Source organism: Lingula anatina, chromosome 8, assembly GCF_051362555.1.
Source record: "Lingula anatina isolate TDL-2025a chromosome 8, LinAna3.0, whole genome shotgun sequence".
Taxonomy (NCBI): Eukaryota; Metazoa; Brachiopoda; class Lingulata; order Lingulida; family Lingulidae; genus Lingula; species Lingula anatina.
The window spans coordinates 16,117,246-16,138,805 of NC_141774.1; the positions used below are offsets into that span (position 1 = coordinate 16,117,246).

The 21,560-nt window shown below is 40.1% G+C and overlaps 1 protein-coding gene across 1 annotated transcript; it reads right to left on the reverse strand.

Annotated features, from left to right (window-relative positions):
- Nucleotides 1–269: 269 nt before the first annotated feature.
- LOC106175340 (cell surface hyaluronidase) lies at nucleotides 270–21,111 on the reverse strand. Its single transcript, XM_024076733.2, has 23 exons — nucleotides 20,733–21,111; nucleotides 20,197–20,434; nucleotides 19,386–19,552; nucleotides 17,912–18,056; nucleotides 13,683–13,847; nucleotides 12,939–13,166; nucleotides 12,383–12,487; nucleotides 11,816–11,985; nucleotides 11,343–11,415; nucleotides 10,896–11,026; nucleotides 10,083–10,216; nucleotides 8,889–8,955; nucleotides 8,205–8,339; nucleotides 7,442–7,638; nucleotides 7,154–7,189; nucleotides 6,399–6,536; nucleotides 5,060–5,246; nucleotides 4,474–4,680; nucleotides 3,974–4,176; nucleotides 3,380–3,544; nucleotides 1,212–1,377; nucleotides 771–842; nucleotides 270–434 (listed from the first exon to the last, which is right to left on the reverse strand). Exons 1-23 carry the CDS (start codon nucleotides 20,880–20,882, stop codon nucleotides 387–389), a joined length of 3,327 nt encoding a protein of 1,108 aa, XP_023932501.2. The 5' UTR covers nucleotides 20,883–21,111; the 3' UTR covers nucleotides 270–386.
- Between the last annotated feature and the right edge of the window lie 449 nt (nucleotides 21,112–21,560).

Below are 21,560 nucleotides of genomic sequence, written 5' to 3' on the forward strand. Positions count from 1 at the left end.
TCTAGAACATTTCCAATACAAATTCGATCATGAGTCTGCGTTTTTAGCATGAAAAGGTTATTGCCGTTGGTTTATATAAAATCCTTTCGTCTGTGTGGACATGCATTTCCGTCTCTAGGTTCCCTGTTCCTCATTTCTAATATTACCACATTGATATTGATATACGTATTTCCGTCTTTAGGTTCCCTGTTCCTTATTTCATATATTACCACAATGACATTGATATACGGGCACGTGCACAGCTCTGCACAAATAACAGTGAAAAACAGCCAGAAAAATGGTATGTTTTAAAATGTTCAGTTTTTTAACAGTCCTCGTCAAGAAAGCGTGGATAATAAGGCATTTCAGTTATCTTTTCGGTTGGATTCAGGAAATGTCCGCTCGGGCTATGGGTTACTTCTGATCGTGAACGGTTTCGAAGCACCAGCTCCAATCTGTACAAAAAAGAAAGAGTTGTTGTTATGTATTTACGCCACAGACACACACAAACACACTCACACATACAGTATACAGTAGGGCACCCTTACCTTTAGTACATTTATACATGTATATCAAAATAAACAAACAAACAAACAAACAAATAAATAAATAAATAAATAAATAAATAAATAAAGGCAGACTGAAAATGTCAAAAAAGAAGTATATGTATACAATTTCTAAGAATGTATACTCAATCTGGGGGGGTGGGGGTGGGGAGTTGTATTCGTCAAGGAGACGCAGAGAGTGGGAACTATTGTACTAGTAGCGCCGTTATCTACAGAGTTACTTACCCCGTCACCGGGACTGGGGGTCACAACCAGTTTTGCAGGGGCCGGTTCCACGATGGCATCACCGTTAGGGGGCTGAAATATCCAATGCGGTGAAACGATTGTTAATTCATTTTATTCTTATTTACAAAGGTACGCCACCCGCTTAATATTTCTCCAATCGTGATTTCATTATCAACATGATTCGTTTAACAAGTGTGAAATATTGCTCTTTATCCCGGCAAATTAAAAGACTGGAAAATAGAATGCATCAGAGTGTGTGCCGAATGGTGTAACGAAAATGGGGGTCCGTGTAACAAAAAGTCCGCCCTCCATTTAGTGAGTCAAAATCTAGGGCGATCGAGGCTCACCTGTACAAGTAAATGGGGAACTATCATGGGGAACTCTCTGTCAGGTTACACCAGTAAATGTTCCAATTTGGTTATTATGGAAATGTCTATTTACCACCGGATCCCTAGCGTAGGGCCCGTAAGCAGCAGGGTAACAGAATGCCGGACTGTAGCCGCCGTCGTTGCGGGTTATTTTTATGATTGGACACTTCTTTAGCGGGCAGGAGAAATCGTCGCCGTCCAGGCGTTTCATTTTGCCTTCGAAGTAAAGAAACAAAAGACTGAAATGGAAAAAAGGCACGTGCAGTGACTGTGCAAGCAAGGAAACCACAAGACTTGTCCAAATAAGGTTTTTCATGCGAGAGTATCTCTCTCTCTCTCTCTCGTGTCCTTGTGTCAATGTTACGCGCCTTACTTTGGCAACAAACGTTCAGCTTCAACCAACATAATATAACTCTTTATCATTGTTAAATATTATTTATTTATTTACAGACTTGACATTTAATATGGAATATTTTTTTCGAAATAATTTTTTATCAGTTTTTTCCTATTTTGCTGACTGATAAATGAAAATAAGGATTAAAATCGTGTTTTAATAAGTTTACATTATCTCTTTGATGTCATTGTGACATCAGTTCATTTATGGTATTCGCCAGAGAAGCAAACAAAAACACATTGCCTATTCTATGTCATACGACTCCCATTAAAAGAGATATTTTGGATCTCCATATTTTCCAAATTATCGTCTGTAAAAGGGTAATACGCTCCACAAAAGACCCTCATGTCAGTTGCTAGTCACAGTAATGGTCTTTGTTACGCCTGGCCTCTTCGTGGCTGTTGCCAGCGCTCTCAAGCGGCAAGGCATTTCTTGGGGGTAGGTTTTTAGAGTTCAATCTGGAATAGCATTCCAGGCATCGGTCTAAAATTGTCCAATCTGGTCCAGTTTTGTTGTAGGACATGTAGGCAGTTGAATGGTGAGTAATGGTCTACCGAAATATTGTCTATGTGGTTCAAATGTGGCGATTTTGATGACCAGGGTAGCTGCTCATTCCCTTGGTTCTGTAAGTTATCTGCTATTAAAAGTGCTCTGTGTGAACCTGCAACCTCATCGTGCAACCTAGAATTGTTCCTAAGGTGCCCCCTATCAAATGATAGTCAAGTGGTCCCGAGATTATTCCCTTATTTGATCTGGTTCAGGTTTTCGTCGATGACTACCATTGGTGTTTTGGCACCAATGTGGAATCTACTCCAAATACTGACGCTGTCAATCACCCTTGTCACTTTAGACCCCGCATATGCTTCGTCGTAGGCCTCTTCTGGATATCTGTAAACTCTGTTTTGACTAATTGGGCGGTACAGGTGAAATCCGACCGCAATAAAGAAAGACACGCAGTTTCAGTGTTCTACCTAGAATCGTTCATGGCCCCCAATTCATTAGAGAAACAGACGACGATGTTTTGCTGTATACAGTGGGTACCTCGGAGGTCATTTGGTGTTCTGACCTGCTAAAACCAGTTTGTTGTTCGCTAAGGGCTTTGAAAAACGCATTTTAGTGGCAATTTACCCCTCGTTCTGAACAGACTAAGTGTTTTTTGTTAGGTTGCAGCAGCGTATCCCGAAAGACAGTGCATCCTGTACCCTGTAGGTAAAATTTTGATACATTGGGGATGACTTCTGTGTAGGTACATCAGTCTGGGCATTACTCTATAAAACTGTGGGGACCGTTCCGTTTGGCGCTATGATCTGTCTGGTTATGTCTGTCTTTTTCGAGCAATTCTGCCTTAGATTAACAAATTTGTAGTGCACTACTTGACTCATCTTACGCACTGCAAAACTGACCGCTTGCATGCAAAATTTCAAATTCTTCTATGCAGTAGTTGCCGAAATATGGATACTTTTTTGGCAGAACCAAGCTTTGCCTAAGCCAAGCTTTGATCAGCCCAAAGGAACACTACCCAATTTAATCACTGCAAATTACATAATGTAGCAGCGCAACAGGCATGAAAGTCAGTTAATTGGTAGTGACACACCTGACTGCACACTTTTACATTCATAAATCTTATATGAAATTTTGAAAAGAAAACGTATTTTTACCTAGGTATACCTTCGAAACTGAAATATTCCATATGAAATGTCAAGTCTGTATTTATTTATTTTTGCTTGCCAGTTTGTTCGTTTGTTTTTGTTTATTAATTAATTCATTATTTTATCTATTCAGTCATTCGTTTATTTATTCGTTATTTATTCATTCATGTATTATTTATCTTGTTTTCCATACAATACCCTGTGCTGGAGTCCCAGTAAGCTACCAGATGACTGGAGGCGGCTTTGGTCTCAAAATCCTCAATGCTGCTCGCAAAAGTAAAGTCTCTCCCAAAGTACTTCTTCTCGATAGTGAACGAGGAAGAGTTTTTGGGGAAACAGATCCCAATTCTGACACGAAAATGTCTGTAAAGAGATTTATTTGTTAAGTCCGGTTTTCAACTATTGCACTACTACTATAACGTCTACTACTACTACAACTACTACTACTACTACTACTACTACACGTACTTCTACAATGTAATACTACTACCAATAATAATAATAATAATAATAATAATAATAATTACATGTTTTTGTTTTCGAGTGAATACGCCTAGGAGTACAATAAAACAATGCAAATTATTGAAGACGTACAAAGAACGCGAGATAGTTGATATCAAACTTTTAGTAAAATAGATGCAAAAGCAAAGTACAGGGACCATTCCAATTACCCTATCGCACTAGCAGGATCGATCTATCTCCGAGGGGATTTTCGCTAAATTGAGTTCGAAGTTAGATCGATCCCTCTAGTACGATAGATTTATGGGAACCCAGTCAAAGACAGTGCCTTACCTTTCGAACCCATGCAACCTGAACTCCAAATAATCTGGAGACGGTCCCACAAAGTGCATGGTGTAACTGTAGCCGTTGATGACCAGGGGTCCGATTTTCTTGGCGCCGTCAAAGTACTCCAGGTGCTTGTGAAAGTCGTCCCGTACCATGTACATATTTTCTTTGAGTTTAACGTCCGCCTGTGAACTTTTGACTAGCCGAATCTGAAAATGTGCATGTATTACTATAAGTCAAATTGTTGGCATCATAGCGGAGTCAAGGTAATAAAGGGAAGATAAAGAAAGAAAAACGTTGCGTCTTCTGCAGCAAATACAATGTAACGCTATGTTTAATCCTTGGCATGTGCATGCGTGCGTGTATCAAAAGTGAACAAGCGTGTGTGTGTTTGTGTGTTTTCATTTGCGTGCGTGCAGTTTATCTAGTGTGTGTGTGTGGAAGGTTAACTGTCTGTATTGTTTGCGTGTACCTGCGTGCGTGCGTGTGTGTGTGCGTGCGTGTACCTTGGCCATACGGTCCGGGCATACTGCCAAGTTCCAATCCGTCTTGTTATAGCAGTTTTGGGTGTTCACAAACTGCCTTGGTTTGACGACAAACACGTCCGTCCTGCCGGTGACACTGCCGTCAAAGTCCCTCGTCGCCTTATGTCTGTCGCCCGCATCGCCGCCAAACCCATCGGCCTCGTCGCCGTCAAGCATTCGATTCCCGTCCTGACATATAGGAAACACCAGATAAGGAGAGTTGGGGAGGGGGGGGGGAGGGGGGGTTAAACCCTCTCTCACCGACCTCTCAATACCGGCGAATCAAAGATTTTATTTGCTTTGCTTTGTTTTACTTTACTTTTAGCTCTCTTTGCAAGGTTCATCTAGCTCCCACAAAGCAGGCCGATCTCAAAGCATTAGTTTACGAGAAACATTGTATGCCTTAGATAAAATTAAAAGTCATTTGTGACCAAATGCACTTATTATTTACGACAATTTTACTTTTACTGTATTATTTAAATTTATTTATAAATATCTTATTATTTTCACACACACACACACACACACACACACACACACACACACACATATATAACAAAACCATTACCGATCCGCCCCTGAACGCAAACATGGCTGACCGGACTCCGTTGGTGGGAGATGTGAACCCTGTATCTCTTCTCTTAAAGCCAATGGCACCAGCCAGGCGATACTGATCATTCTTAAATCCTGCGAACCAGTTGTTCTCGAAGTATACCGCGTGATCGTAGAACAGAGCCCCTGTCACGGGCGTGTTTCTGAAAAAAGTTATACATTGTTAAGGCACTGTCACATTCAGCGCAAAGCAATAATATAACGTATGAGAAAAAAGTCCCTACGCAGACAAACACAAGTGGGTTCTTGAGACTTACACTGTACGTCGTATACTATGTCTTAAGTACGCAGGCAAACGTTGATGAACGTCCGCACAGAGAGAGAGAGATAAAATGTATTGAGTATAATGTAGTTCGAAAACATTTTCACATGCTGCTTTATATGTTCCATTTTCATACGCAGGAAAAGAAAAGGGTTCGTACGCCTTAAGTTGTGCATATAATAGATTTTAACTCTCTGTCACGCCTGGCGTGAATAGGTACTGCACGTATGATTAACACGCCTCCCCTTGTTTTGTTTCCAACGTACTCGTATAATCAGATGCTTTTCTGCTTTCTTCTCAAAGCCAGGAGGACGCGTGTTAATTAGTTAACCTGATCGCATTCAGCAGGAACTCCCGCGGAGTTGGATCAATCTACATAGAACGATAGTTTCATTGGGAAAGTGCCCTACGATTTTCATCCCAGTCATCTTCAGTGCACTTACAACACATCCATTTCGAAAAAGGTCTGTCGTTATTGGAACCTACTTGAGACAAAACTACTCGATACAAATACTGATAATAAATATAATTAGCAATGAGTTCGGACAGTCGACTCTGAAAAACCACCTTTGAAATAACCGGCTGTAGACCGCTCTGAGACGAATCAATTTATAATGAATAATGGATTTCGGACTACATTGTATCTCAGGTACATCCCCATACCTCGTGAATGTCCAGCTAGCTAGACATAAAAAAACAAAACCTCCTTGCTAGAGGCTACATGGTAATTGAAACATCTATAAATAACGATTCATCATAAATCACCGCAGAGATCTTGTATACACTGATACAAAAAAATAATTAATTTAGATTCAAATGCTCCTAAAAAGATCTACGCCCTGTACAATGTCCTAGGCTAGAAGGCAGGAGGCCGAGAGCTTGAACATTGTACCAAACACAGTAGAACTATATGGATGCATACAGCTATAGCTGATTCACTAGTATCTTATGTCATCCACTGATAAATAGAAAAACATTACATCAGTATTGAATATATCAATACAGGTACATTGAACAGTCAATAAAAACTCACATCCGCTGATCGGGCGTAGACCTTGGCAGGCGAATATATCTTCTGGTATTTCTGTCTAGAATCACAGCCGGTTCTCCGGTGTTGGCTGACTGGCCGACGAAGACACTGTCTCGCACATACTGTGGATAGGCTCCAGCTCTGAGGTGTACAAATGGACATCGAATATTAGACTGGGTTCCCATAAACTTATCGTACTATTATCGATCTAGCTCCGAGGCTATTCTCGCTAAATTGCATTCAGTTTAAGCTGCTTTAATGTCTGACACGCCCACCGAAGCTGCTGGGGGGGGGGAGACGGGGAGGGGTAATTAACTTTCGTGCACGCTTAAACTGAACGCAATTTAGCGAGAACCCCCTCGGAGATCCTGCTAGCACGACAGGGTTAAGGGAATGGGCAGACCTCCGCCAAGTCCGCTTGATTCTCAGTATTAATGAATAAAGTTTTTAGTTATGTAATGGGCCACTGTTAAAATATCATCGAATTTTATGTGAGACCATGTAACATATCCGGTCATATCCTGAAAATTTCTGAAAATCCGCCCATTACATTTGTGTTAGCTAACAAACTAATACTTATAAAAACATAATCTGACCTCCTTGCGGAAGGTATAATATGATTTATAATTTTTTTACCAGTTTACTAATATCTTATTCCATAAGACTGATAAATAAATTTAAAAAAAAAACTCTCAACGATAAACAAATACAGATAGATCGAGTAGAGAGGTTATACATGTAGTTGGATATTCACTTACAATGCAAATGTCATGCCGCGTAGACTATCAGAGAAGCTGAAAAATATGGAACAATATAGATCAAGATACATTTTCACGCACCTTGTTGAAATTACAGATGTAATGGTGTTGGAATATCCCCTCATTTAGCAAGATTGTAGGTACATGTATGATACAATAAGACATTCACGTATTTATAAAAAATATTTGCGACTTTACTTAACACAATGGTAAGTCTCCTTCTTTTCATAGCACCTATTATTATTATTATTATTATTATTATTATTATTATTAAATCATGACACTCACGAGCACTGTGACATTCTCATAGGAGAACCACGGACCCAGGCATTCTGGATTTTGTTTTTGTAGCCGGTAAAATGAGAAAGCACCACCTCGTACGGAATCACGGTGTTATTTTCTAGAACTATCTCTGGCATGTAAGCGTTCCCTGTAGCAATGACCTCTCCCGCCTGTCCCAGAATGTTGTCAATCCAAAGACCTGCCTGTAGAAGAGAATCAAAGGATTGTGATGTAAAAAATGGTTAATTTATTTACTCAGAGAATTTTACAAGAAGATAAACACGCAGGGGTGAAGCCAGAGGAGGGAAGAGCGTAATCACGTGTGTCCCTACCCCCCCCCCCCCATCTCCCCCTCCTCTCCCCAAAGGAAAAAGTATAACAGGCAAAACAAGGCAAACCCCATTATTTTTCCATTGAACTTCACAGTTATTAATAAACTCAAAGACGGGTTTATATACCGTAAATTTTTGGATAGGGTTTACCTTGATGACATAGGGAAATTTTTGAATCTGAAATCAGAAATTCCCAGTGATTTTTAACAATAACTGGACATACATGTAGATTTAGCGTGCATTTTATGCTGAGAGAAAAAGAAAAACTTGATCACTGCCGTATAGCCAGTTCCCTTTTTTTTCTTTTTTTACGTGTACGTAAACCATTCCTGTAGACGCTGCACCCCCTCCATCTCCCCCCCCCCACACACACACACACACAAGTACAACGTATTTTAATGGCCCTAAAACCACGAAAGGTAGTTGAAGGTACTCACTAATGCGTTGGAATGGGCCACATTGTTTTCAAACTGTAGTAAAGGAGTCCTGGCGGCCTCCCCGAGAGCCATCAAACCCTTGCCCTGAGACATCCCTCTGGGTTCCAGGGGAAACACGTACATAAAGCCACGCCCCTAAAAGTGATGGACATGAATGTGTTAATGCTGAAATGTGGGAATGAACATATGAAACCACGCCCCTAAAAGTGATGGACATGTGTTAATTTATGCTGAAATGTTGGGGTAAATATATAAACCCACGCCCTTTTGTGATTTAATGTTGAAATGTGGGGGTAAATGTATAAAGCTTCGCACCTTAAAGTGAGAAACGGACAAATTAATGTTGAAATGTGAGGGCAAACATATTGCCACGTCCTTTAAAGTGAGGAACATTTGTGAATTAATGTTGAAGTGACGGATTAAAAACATAAAGCCGTAGTAGTGCATATGTAGTATTAGTATTAGCAGAAATGGTTAAGTAGTGGATGTGGTAGTTGTATGATAATTATTATGAAGTTAAGAAAGTAATAGACGGGCGTCGAATTACGTAACGACCAAGCATATCTTACAACAGGAGTATATACAGCTAGTAAAATGTATGGGGGTTGCTGGAAATTATGTATAAAAAACTGAAGTTAAAAAAAGAAGAAGAAAAAAACGAAATGTTTACGATAGGTTTCTTACTTCTGATCCTGCGGCAACGTTGTTTCTGCAATACACCAGTGGATTGGTAAACCAGAAAGACGCCGGTCTGGAAAAATCAACAAAGGCTTGTTACGAGATTTTTGTCTATTTTGGTTGAAATTAATAACCTCCCCATTCGGTGAAATATTGTAACAATTTGTAAATGAGGAACGCCATATTTGTTGTCATTTTTGATGTCTGAATCGGGCGATCAAAGAGGCGAGAAATTTGAAATTTAGCCGTTAAATATAACAATGAGACAAAATAAATATTATATATAACATTTGATTTCATCGTATTCCATTTACGGAAATGATAAACTACCAGTGTCTGGCCGATAATAACCAGCACGTGTCTGGGAGACTGTCATTTACGTGGAATAATGATAATAAGTCTATAGATCTCGAATTTCAGTGCTGATGGTTATACATATATGATAAGCTATTTGATAAGGATATTGAAATGACTGTAGAAGTGCACTATACGCGTTTGAAAAAAAATTCCAAAGTTGAGGACGTTGCCTATGCCCTGTTGATTTCGTTCGTTGATTTCGACATGTAAAGCCTCGGTCACAACCGGCCGTACGGGCTCTTACGGGCTGTTTGCGTCCAAATTTTGCGCAGAATCTCACGTCCCACGCAAGTCCTTCTTACGCAATTTCGAGTTCGCAGACAGCCCGTAAGAACGTACGGAGGATGTTGGACATGTCCAAGAGATTCTACGAATAGCCTGCGAACAGCGAGGCCGCAAGGGCAACTTGCTTCCTCGCACGGAGTTAGTAAAGGAGACGCACGCTGTGCAAGACGCACGTCGCAAGCAATGAAGGAGCAAGTCTCCTTTGCGTGTTGAGTAAGTGTGAAGCAAAACTGACGCAAAAGGGCACTACTTTCGCCGTGCGTTGCATTCCCTTCGTAAGTGGTGAGTGTGTGCCAGGTACACAGGAAGCAAGACATACTCAAGAAATGTGTACAATTTTTACGACCATCGTTCCTTGCATTTAGCGTCCCTGCCTGAAAGGACATCTCATGTGACCCTTGCGACTCGCAAGGCAGACTTTCCATTACCTCTACGACCTCTACGGCCTCCGCAACTCCCAAAAATCGCAGGGGACGTACGATCCTGAAATTCGTGCGTCCAGTTGTGACCGAGGCTTTAGCTGCCTAAAGTGCTGCCATTATTATATGTGCAACTCACCTCATGTCAGACGGAAGGAGAGAACCTCTCAGAGTCCCAAGGACAAGGTTTCCACCAAATTCATTGTATTTCTCTCCGCCATCCTCCAGGAAGAAACAATGGCCAAAGTGGAGGTACGCGACGTTGTCAGTTACCTACATCAAACATAGACATTGAATACGATAATTGCTGAACAACTATAACCAAAATGATAATGCAAATATACACGCCACCTTTCTTCCAAACCAAAGCCTCGTTTGCACTGGCATTATGTTTTGCGTCTTCACAACTGGAATCGAGGGTTAGGGAATAACATACATGTAGCAATGCACGCAGTTATCGGCGTTTGCTGTTCCTTTTTTATATGTGGGGGGGGGGGGGAAGTCTGATGAAATACAAATAGACGGTCATTTCATGGAATTATTTAAGTGCAATTCTCTGTTCTTTTGCTATTCAGTGTTTCAAATATTCCCATGCTTTGATTTCCAAAAGCAATATATCATTAAATTTTTATGATACATTGTAAAAATGAAAGTGACGTTGGCGAGAGTCACGTTGTAATCGTAAATCACGTGCAGTAACTATGCCTTTGACGTTCTAATATATTTCTATATTTTTATTCATTCCTTTGTTTGTTCATTCCTTTATCTGTTTATCTACAAGTTATTGTATGTTATCGATTGATATTTTTTTTCAGAAGAGCCGTAGCTGATGTCAAATCTCGAAATTCTACTAATTTAGCATATTTTGTCCTTAATTCCATTCCAGGGCACATTATTGTCGTACCTGTACACATACATCTTTCAAGTATGATTTTTAAGATAATCCTCTCACCTTGACACCGCTGGTTTGATGGGTCGTCAAGCACCTGGAAAAGGTGTGGTGGATTGAATTCTGTGCCACTATGGCGTCAGTATTGTTTCCTCTCAAGTCCATGGCCATGTGAAAGTGAATCGGGTAAGAACCTAAAAAGGAAAGAGAGCTACTGCAGAGACTTAGCGGTGCGTTAGTGTATGTGTGTGTGTGTGTTTGTGTACATTTGTGTGTGTGTGTGTGTGTGTGTATGTGTGTGCGCGCGTTCAGTGTGTGTGCTTGCTTCACTGTTTGTGGGGTGAATGGGTTGTGTGTGAGCGAGAGTGCTTTTATTTATCTAAAAAACCAAACATCCCATATATATCTGAGCTTATTCCAAGAAATTTCAGGTAGACTGAAGTACTTGGCAATGATGCAATCAAAATCTATAAAAATTTTGAAAATAGAGAAACGAAAAGTTGGACTTACCTTCAACACTCTGTTGGCCCAGATGAACAAATTCGACCCCTTGAACATGAAACGCTTTGAAGCCATGTACTACCTATGTGACGAAGTAAATATGTCATTTGGTGAAGAATATGTGCGACCAGATATAAGAAATGTATCATCATCACGGTTTTTGTATTGTTTGTGTTATAAAGTGTGAGACTGCGTTTTGTGAAGAGGCAAGCCTTACATATGTGTCGCGTATGACGTACACTACATTCATTACAGTACTGTAAGATAGTTACCAGAAATAAACTTTAAAATGCTGAAGGGGAAACATTACAGCTAAGAAAAAAAGAGGACAGAAATTTCAGAATAAATCAATTATCAGACATGTAGATCTATATGACAATGTTTCAAAACGTGACGGCACTTCAACGTCACAGTGTCGTCTCGACGCCATAATGACGTCACGATGACGACAGACGGACGTCATCGACCTGCTTGACACTTACCATTATGTGCCCACCAAATGTGTCCAGAGAGAAAGCCTCACACTGGTTGTCGCCGTAGCAAGCGTCTGACATATCCCCCCGGACCACCACGTTTCTGGTAAGAACGGCCACCTCCGCCCTCATGTCCACGTTGTTCTCGATGACCCCCCAGTGAGTGTAGAACAATTCCCCTGGAACACAATTCGTTGGAATATAAACCAATTTACTTGACTCATTTTAGTATAGTGACACTGAGACACCGCACGGTGCACATCTTTGGTGATCGGTGTGACGTAATAGAGAGCCACCTCATGATAGAGAGCCTGCATGTTTCCTATTCATTTGCATAGGAAGCACTATATACCCTATATTTTGATCCATTTACATCGGGCTAACCCTAACCTGTATAACTGAATGGAAGGTGGACTCTCTATTAAATTAGCGTTTATCTACATTTTCACTTTATTTTCCTGCTGCAAAGGGCACTGTTTACAGGACCCAAAGAAGGCACCATATTAATTGAGGTGGTATTTAAGTAAGGCATAAACTGACATCCCCCCCCCCCCCACACACACACACACAACTTACTGTTCAACTTTATCTGGTTAGAGGCGCATGTGGGGCAGCTCACCAATATCGGTTCCTCTGTTTGAATCCAGGGGTAATCAGTAGAAGTTACAATTATTCTGTCTCCTAGGTAACGAAATAAGCATTATGCAAGTCAATAACACGTGTACAAATATACAAAAAACTGAAGAATCACACACAGACTAGTAAAAAAGTAGGTTTTGATCATGTCCATATAGTGACTACGCTAGAAGAATCAATGCGAAGGCAATGAGGCAGTAATCTTCTCTTTCGCTTTGTTGTGTCTCCATGTCTTTCCCTAAAAATTTTACTTTTCATTAGAAATATTGCCCAGTAAAAAATGGGCAACATTTCTAATGTCAAAGACTCTTATTAAGATGCTGAATAAAAATAATAATAATAATAATAATGGCAGTAAGAAGAAGAAGAAAAAGATGGAAAATATAGTAAAAATGAGCAAGGATAATGCATGTTAAATCTAACAAATAGCAAGAAAGCTTTCACATTAACAACAGCATCGTCTATCCTGACGTCAATCTGTGACGTCAATACCCACCCGGCTTCCACGAGGACACGTCATCAATGACGTCAATAATAGGCTGAACGATTCTATCCAGCACGCGGAATCTGACGTAGTTAACGGCATCCTTGGGAGAATGGGGCAGCGTGATCCCACTCTGCACCGTGTAAATGAATCCCTGGTACTCCAGTGTGACGGGCCAGGTCTCGGTGTAGATAAACCCTTTTTCATTGGTCAGTTCCTCTTGAGAAAGATTTGGTTGCCCTGCGAGCGAAAAATTTGCATTTACTTATTTATTTATTTATTTATTCATTTTTATCTCTTTATTTATTTATTATTTTTTGTCAGATAGAAAAAAAGACGCATTGGCCTTTGATAATAAATAATTGATACCCCCAAACTGATTCTCTTTAATATACTGAGCATGTGCAAGATATTTTATACCTTGATTTGGGGCCAGATTTGTTAAAGGACAGTTTGATGGTCAAGCTTAGAAAACATGAGAGGGACAGTAATAAGCGTCTGTCCTATATACAGTGTATAGACATCAGTTCACAAACAAATTGTGGTTCACAAACAATCGCATTTACTTCAATGTATTGTAATGTAGCGTCGAAGCACATAAGACAAGATTCCATCTATCAATACACGCGTGTTTGTGCATTTATTAAAATCTTTTATAACAAAAATGTAAAAAAAAAAAAAAAAAGAAAAAAAAAGCAAAGAGCGAACGACGTTTGGCAGAGCGTCACTTCTGGACACGACTTGAACATGAAGTACCTGTGACGGCTATCATAGCCCAGGCGTTTCCTTCCTGATACTCCCCCACGTGGACTGCCCCTATCTCCTCCAGGGCGTTAATAGCCAGGGTGTAGTCAATGTCTAGACTTGTGTCGAATAACGTGGCTCTGGACGCTAACATGATAACTTGACCGTCGTTCACGTCTGAAAAATGGCAATCATTTTCTGAAACATTTATTTCCGATCGTTCCTCTTCAATACTTTCTATTCTTACTTATACGTTTATAAATTCATTTTTCGCTTTCTTTCTTTCTTTCTTTCATTTCTTTCTTTTTTTTTCTTATGCTGTTTACCTTTAAATCTTTTTATCAGAAGAACAGAGGAGACAAAGTTCAATTAGGTAATTTTACGGGTTTATTTTTTCTTTGTAATTTCTTTGTTTTTTTTCTTTAAATCATTTCTTTGTTTTTTTTTCTTTAAATCATTTCTTATTTATTTATTTGAGGAGAGAGGAGGCAAATTTCGATCATATTATCTTCATATGAATGGAATTTAAAAAAAAGTTCAGTAAGTTTATAGATCTTTATAAAATGAAATGTAAGAAAAACCAAAGTTTCATGAGAAAATAGCGGTAAGTTCAATCATACCTTACTAAATGACAGCACGAGGGAAATTATTTTAAGATATTTCAATTAATAAAGCGAACAATGTTTGAAGCTTTGAATATAATATTTTGATAAAAAGGAGAGGATTTTGTAACTTTTGCATATATATGCTGATAAAATTTTATTTTAATTTGAAATAATATATAGGGCCTATCTGCATGTGCTCTGCTCCCTATATCATAATGTATATAAAGGTATAATATAAGGCTTCGTTCACATGGAAAGTCTATTTTCTAAAAATCTATTTTCTATTCGCGGTATATATTGTGATCACGGTCTGTGCCCTGAATATCCCGCGGCGTAATTACTGGCAGCGCGAGCCAGTTACTTCCAAAGCTGTAATTAATTCTCGGCTGTGCTCGCATTCTATTAAATCTCATCCTCCGTTGCCGCATCGCTTGCCATCGGATCATGACGGTTGCACTCGTATCTGTCGTGTGTATAGCTTCTTCATATTCTTCGTCTTGTTGTTGCACAAAATCGACAAACACATTTTTCGAAGAAACCGCGACCGCCATTAACTTTCTAACTTCCTACTGCGCATGCGTCAAGGTATCAGGATCTCCTCCGAGCACAGCGAATAGAAAATAGATTTTTAGAAAATAGACTTTCCATGTGAACGAAGCCTATTCTACTACTACTACGGCGACAATGCCTACCACTACTACTACTACTACTGTGTAGTCCATATGATATTTTCCAAAAGTTACAAAATAAACATTGTTTATAATGGCTGCTGAGTCACAGAACCAACATTAAATCATCTCCATGAAATATTCAAAAACTGGGAATGGGCACTTCTTGGCCATGACGTAACTGCCAAGCGTTCCATCGCTTGCTACTGACAGCGCACAGTGTAACTACCTTTACAAAACAAACCAATATAACCTAAATAATGTACAGGGGGCATAATGTTTTGACTATTGACAACGTACTGTAACTATCTTAACAAAACAAACCAACATAACATAAATAATGCACAGTGGTCCTAACGTATAATGCACTAATTAGAAAGGCAATTTATAATTGTGAAATCCGTTATGAGTGTTCACCTTTTTGTCGTTAGCATAGACGACTTATTGGGTGGAGACTGAGAAACCACGTGGCAGAGAATCCACCCTCCATGAGATTCATACAGGTTAGGGTTAGCCTGATGGAAGTCGGCTAAAACCATGCAGGATGAGGTTTACCTGTATAAATCATTGTGGACCGAACACTATATCACTGGAAACTCTCATGTACAGATTCAATGCGTCAGACTAGAATGCATGGTCAGTGAGAGACCTTAAAATCTGTAACGACCCATTGGACATACTGTAGAATTAACTGACTACATGTGTTCTTCAGTCGAGATAAAAAGGTTCGCACTGCGGTAGGGTGCCCAATACTTGCCTCAGTGACCCACGTGCCATCCCCTTAGCTTTGTAGCTCAAGTCCTATTCCCCCACCCCAAACCCCCTAAAAGGGGGAGCAGCAAGTGGCACATGGGACTTACGAAGTACCTGTAGATGCTCATCCTTGTGCCCTACGGTACATATTATAGTAAAATTGAACTCTGTGTATACAGTCTTCGTTCGTCACAATTTACTGTGCCCCTCTCCCTTAAGCCTCCTTTACACTGGACGGCGTCCTTTCTGCATCCCGTAGTACGGCCCCGTTTGAGAGTAGAAATAATAATTGGCCGATCATTGAGCAGTCAATTTGCAACCAAATTGATGTTTGTGTCTCCTTTCTTCGACCACAGCGATGCCAGTTTTCTTGGTCGCACAAAGGACGCAGAAGGGACGCCGTCCAGTGTAAATCCCCGTACTACATGTAGTTAAAAACTTGTATAACTTGTATACATGTAAGTGAGTCAGAAAAGAATTTCATCAGCTGTGCCTATGCTTTACCGAGTAAGAATAAAATTGTGAATTTTTTCTTCAATATTAGCTGTAAATTGAAGTAAAATTATTAATTCATTCTTAGTACAAGTAACGAATCTACCCGGTAGTTAATGAATATGCGGGTCGATACAACTTGTATAATTGCATTTATCTGCGCAGTTTGTCCTTAATATTGGACACATTTAATTGTGTTAAAATATACAGCAGAAGGGTTGAAACCATGGAAAATTAAAACAAAGACATATGCTGTCGTATATAAGTCTGAGCAGAAGTGTTTGATTAGAGTAATCTCGTTAGAAAACTATTAAATATTAAAACTGAATCATATTTCATTACGTACACACATGAAGTGAGTGTTTGCAAATTTAGGTGGAATTATTTTAATGACATAACATCACTTGAAGGACATACGTGAGTCGCATTCAATAGCTCCTATGAATTTTTAAAACGGTAACATGAAACCAATTTTCTTTCGTCTTGTCGCACAAGGACTGGAAATCTGTTCGATCCCTCATTTTATGCATTTCTCATTATCCATCTGTTTCATTGGCACGTCTTTGACACGTGACGTAGGTGTAAGTGACAAGACGTCAGTAATTGGTAGCCAGGTACATTTAATAAAGTGACAATCACGCAGCTGCGGAAAATAGAGCATGTAGCAAGTGCTAGAGAGGTTTCTGGGGAGCATTCTGCGGTGAAAGGCTAAGGGTGCATTCCCAATGACACTATCGGTCTACGCAGATCGACCCAATTCCGCAGGGATTCTCGATGAATGCATTTACGTAAACTGATAGCAACCTCTCAGTGGCGCCATCTCTTGGAATACGCCCAGGTCACGTGGCCTACACGTCTCAAATTAGATACGCCACTGAAAATGCGTGTATGCTTTAAGATATTCAAGAGGGAGAGATGGTACACAATAACAGCTGATTTTCCAAACATCACAACAAGACCTTTCTTCCGAGCATTCCAAATGGTGTCTTATCTTTCTCTACTGTGTTTCCATGGTCGCATTCACAACCGAAGTTCATGCACGGACTAACAGATATGACCTACCCACTTGGTTGCTTGCCTCATGATCCCCTCGGAGAATCTTTTGGTTGTCTATTATGTAAGACCCCATTCCCACAGATTTTACATCGATCTATCCCCGTGGGGAGTCTCACTAGATTACTGTCACCTTAGCCGGTTTAAACGTCTGTCCCGCCTACTAAAAGCTGTAAGGGGGAAATAAACTTCCGTGCGCGGTCGGCTGACAGCAGTTTAGCGTGAACCCTCAGGGTGTTAGGTCGATCTAGTTGGATCGATCTAAATCTCTGGGAATGCGCTCTTAGAGGATTATGCAGAAAGTTTTCAAGAGGGTCGGCCATATCTGATTCGCAGATCTGTTAGTCCGAGGAGCAACGAATTGTGAAATGCGCTCCATCCAACAAGGAGTAACAAACACCAAAAAAAAAAAAAAAAAAAAATCTGAGGTTTTGCAAAGGGCGAACTAGATAATTTTGTACAGAACCCGTCCTGAAAGGATTAATCAGTTCACATTGTAAGAATTATCAAACATGCCATAACCGCAATGATAATCTCAATTTACAACATATACATGTACATGTATTATAATATAATACATAATGTGGATATAAGATATAATAATTAACAATATCCTGAATCCAAAATATCCCGCAGGGGGAATTGAGATACAGAGACAAACGACACTTACTTAAAGATCTTAGAAAGTTGGGCAGTTTTTTCTCCATATGTTTCCTCCTGTTGTAACGGAAGTGCCGGAAATCTACGGGAGTGCCTGTGGCAGGGTCCATCACGTAGACATATAGGCCAGGAATACGAATGTGCCAGTTTACTTCCTGAAAATATTCCATGACAATACAACTTAAGACATGATCCAAAATGTTACCCCACCGCCAGTGGCGGATTTGAGGGGGGGGGGAGATTGAGGAAGTTGCAAGGAGACAGAGAGAACCCAATAGGCACGTGATTTCACTCGTAACTGAGAAAGATCTCTCATTCTTTCCTCTCCCCTCCATCCCTCTCCACCCCCCTCCCCAAATATCATAAAAAAAGAAGAAGACGAATGAGAATCGGTATACAGAGCGAAACTTAAACTAGATTAAAACCAGCAGCTCTAAATATACAGCCAAGAGAGAGAGAGAGAGAGAGAGAGAGAGAGAGAGAGAGAGAGAGCATGCCATTAAAAGACCCCGATGCACCTCACTAAATTGAACGCTTAAGATTCAAATTGCTTATCACTAGTCTTACTGTGAATCTTAAAAAAGTAACAAACAGGCAAAATTAAGAGGATTTGCAATAAAATAATTTAATGTTGCCGTACCCCCCCCAGCCCCCCCCCCCCCCCCCCCCCCACCTATTGATCCTCATCCTGGGCCCACTAGTGATATTATTACTAATTCCTTTCCTTAAAAGTACAAAATATCAACCATTTCTTGGTTTCTCAACTTCTGTAGAAACATTAACGTGCATTGTGCATGTAGTTGTGGTATGTTTCATGAATAAATCAAAGGAATTCTGCAGCAACAGAATTTAAAATTGCGTTCCCATAACCTTATCGTTCACGCAGTAACGCTCCATCTCAGCGGAGATTCTCGCTAAGGTGCAATCAGCTTAATTGTCTGGCACGCCCCCTCGCAAAGCAACACGAAAGGCACCACGGACCACAAAGTTCTTCCGACTTTATCCATGTTCTTTAAGTTACGAGGGGGCGTGCCAGACATTTAAGCCCCTTAAACTGAATGCAATTTAGCAAGAATCCCCAATGAGTTGGATCAATCCAGCTAGTGCGATAGGGTTATGGGAATGGTCCCTGAAAGTATATATCGACAGTTCCTAACAATTTCTGATTAATTAAAATGCAAAATGCTTGAAAGACCCTTGGTAGGTGATAAATATCTGTATAAAAAATAATTCAAATACAATTAAGCCTAAAGGATAACTAATAAGTACAACCTTCACGTGTCATCCATACAGGGCCCTAGCAATTAAATTTCGAAGTCATTTAATTTAGCTTTAATTGCTAGGCCACTGCAGGGATGACGCGTGAGATAGGAGGAGAGACCACTGGGGGATTAAGCGGCATTGCTTTCAAGTGGGGTCGGCCATATTTGACCCTCGGACAAGTTAGTTCAAGGATCATCTGTTGTGAATGCGATCATACTTACGTCATGGTCAAACACCAGCCCTGTTGAACTGTTTAATTTGTGGACAGTTCCGCTCAGCTTGGTCCAGCTAATCTTGTCCGCGCCATGCAGCTCAAGAGTCCCGTTGGCCTGGATACCAATAAACTTCTGTCCAAAGCCCGCTTCGTCGGCAAACTCGTCTTTTTGCCCTTGAAAAAAAAACAGAAATACAGTTAGTGTCGATTACCACCGCTCTGCTCGGGCCAGTGGATTGCTGTTCGTATTAGTTGCTAAAATCTGAATGGACTGATGGGATTTGAGCGGTTGTCTTAGATTATGTTTCTATTATCTATAAATGTCACTTTCAATTCTTTACTTTTTGTTATGGGACTGGTGACTGATGTGATTTTGAACAGCAGTTTCTGGGGTCCTTGACCAGTCAGTTTGGACAAGTGGCGATTTTGAACAACAGTTGTTTTGGCTAAATTTTCCATTACATTTAAACTTTACTTTGGCGGTAGCATTTTTAAGACGCACTAGCATTTTTTAAAGTCTACTATTCAGAGTTGCCACTGAGCTTAAAGACTGGACATTAATTCATTTTGGAATACTGTTTACTGTTAACCCCCACTGTCATTATATCCTATATCATATTCTATATCCTACATTAGATGCGGAAAAATGTTTAAATAGCTGACACATACTTTACGTTATTCACAAAACAAGTCACATTTCCAACCCTTTTCACTTTTCTTTCTTATTTTTCACAAATTTAAATTAACAAGCAGTATTTTTTTTTAATCTTGAGATCTATCTATTTTCTTAAAAACAGGACAAAAAATCCCCATCTTACCAATTAGCGTAATGATAGCTCTGCTGTTTTCAGGATATCGACACTGGGGCTCACTGCCTCCCACTATAATTGCCCCGCCGCCACTGATGTGTATACGACCGGACTGCAGCTCAAATCTCCCGCCTATGTCCCAGACCAGTTTCCCACCATCTTCGATATGCACTTCGGCCAGTTTGGGCGGGGACATGTTCAGAAGGATCCCCTCTGTTATTTCGACGACCTCGCCGGAGCCAGGAGTCTGTGACAAATAAATATAAAGGTAAGAAAGTTTTGAAGTGCACAGTGCTGTATGTGAATTTGTTTTCAGCGGACTTTATATGATAAATAAACCTAATCATTAAAGAAAAAATGTTGCCTTATTTGTTAAAATTTGTGATAAAAAGATAAAGATAAATATCATGTATAATAAAGGCCAGCTTATGAATAGCAATATTAAAAGTTATTAACGTTTTATTGTTCGTCTCTTTTTTTTACAAAAAAAAAAAAAAAGACGGATGCTAACCAGACACGTGTCATTAAAAAAACCTTTATCTTACCCGACCATTTCCCCAGGTTGCAGGATCACTCCAAGGTTTCAGCCCCGATTCCTGCCACGGGCACTGTGCACCGACAAAACACCAGCGAAGACACAATAAAAGAATTAAAACTGAGAATCTTTCCATGGAAGCAACACGATCGTGTGCCATATCGACAGCTTCCTTTTGCGATTTAGAGCTCGCTGTTAGAATACCGAGAATGATATAGCCCGTTGCTGCATAATTACTGAAGTTAATTGATTTTTTTTTCGGTAGTAATTTCGGATGCTTCTGTCGACAGCACTCTATGACGCATTATGGTATGCGGGCCTAATTGGCGCCTTAATCTTTCATGACACTTTTTTCGATGGCGTTAGGCAATGGATTTGGTAATTCAACTGAATTGCAGCCAATTTGTGAAGGTGTCCTTCACCGTTTTCCCTTCCCTTTCTATATTTGTGTCTCTGACTAAGTCAATCACGAATTGTGTAATTATGAGTAACAAGGTCACGCAATGCTAAATTATAAACAGGGTAGGGCGGATGATTTTGCTTGTTAAACTATGTGCGGTGGTTCCATTCCGACGTAACACAAGTCATATAATATTAACAAACAATTTATGAACATATTATTTTTCATGTATATATGGATGAAAACGGCTGCCTAACTCACAGTTTCTTAACATATATAGGCCCCTACATGAATGTGAGTGCGTGTGCGTGTGCATGAGGCGTGTCCGTGTGAATTGTGTCCATGTGCTTAAATATGTATGCGCTTGAATGCGAGTATGCATGCACGAGTGCGTGTCTGCGTGTGTGTGTGTGTGTGTGTGTGTGTGTGCGCGCGCTG

What these genes read in the sequence shown, in the direction of transcription:
- LOC106175340 (XM_024076733.2), bottom strand. Translation starts at nt 20,882, where the DNA reads ATGGCACACGATCGTGTTGCTTCCATGGAAAGATTCTCAGTTTTAATT. An exon ending in CTCCTTCCGTCTGACATGAG is followed by an intron (nt 8,956 to 10,082) that starts GTGAGTTGCACA and finishes TGATTTTTCCAG; the next exon opens with ACCGGCGTCTTTCTGGTTTA. An exon ending in TCTACGCCCGATCAGCGGAT is followed by an intron (nt 5,247 to 6,398) that starts GTGAGTTTTTAT and finishes AACTTTTTTCAG; the next exon opens with AAACACGCCCGTGACAGGGG.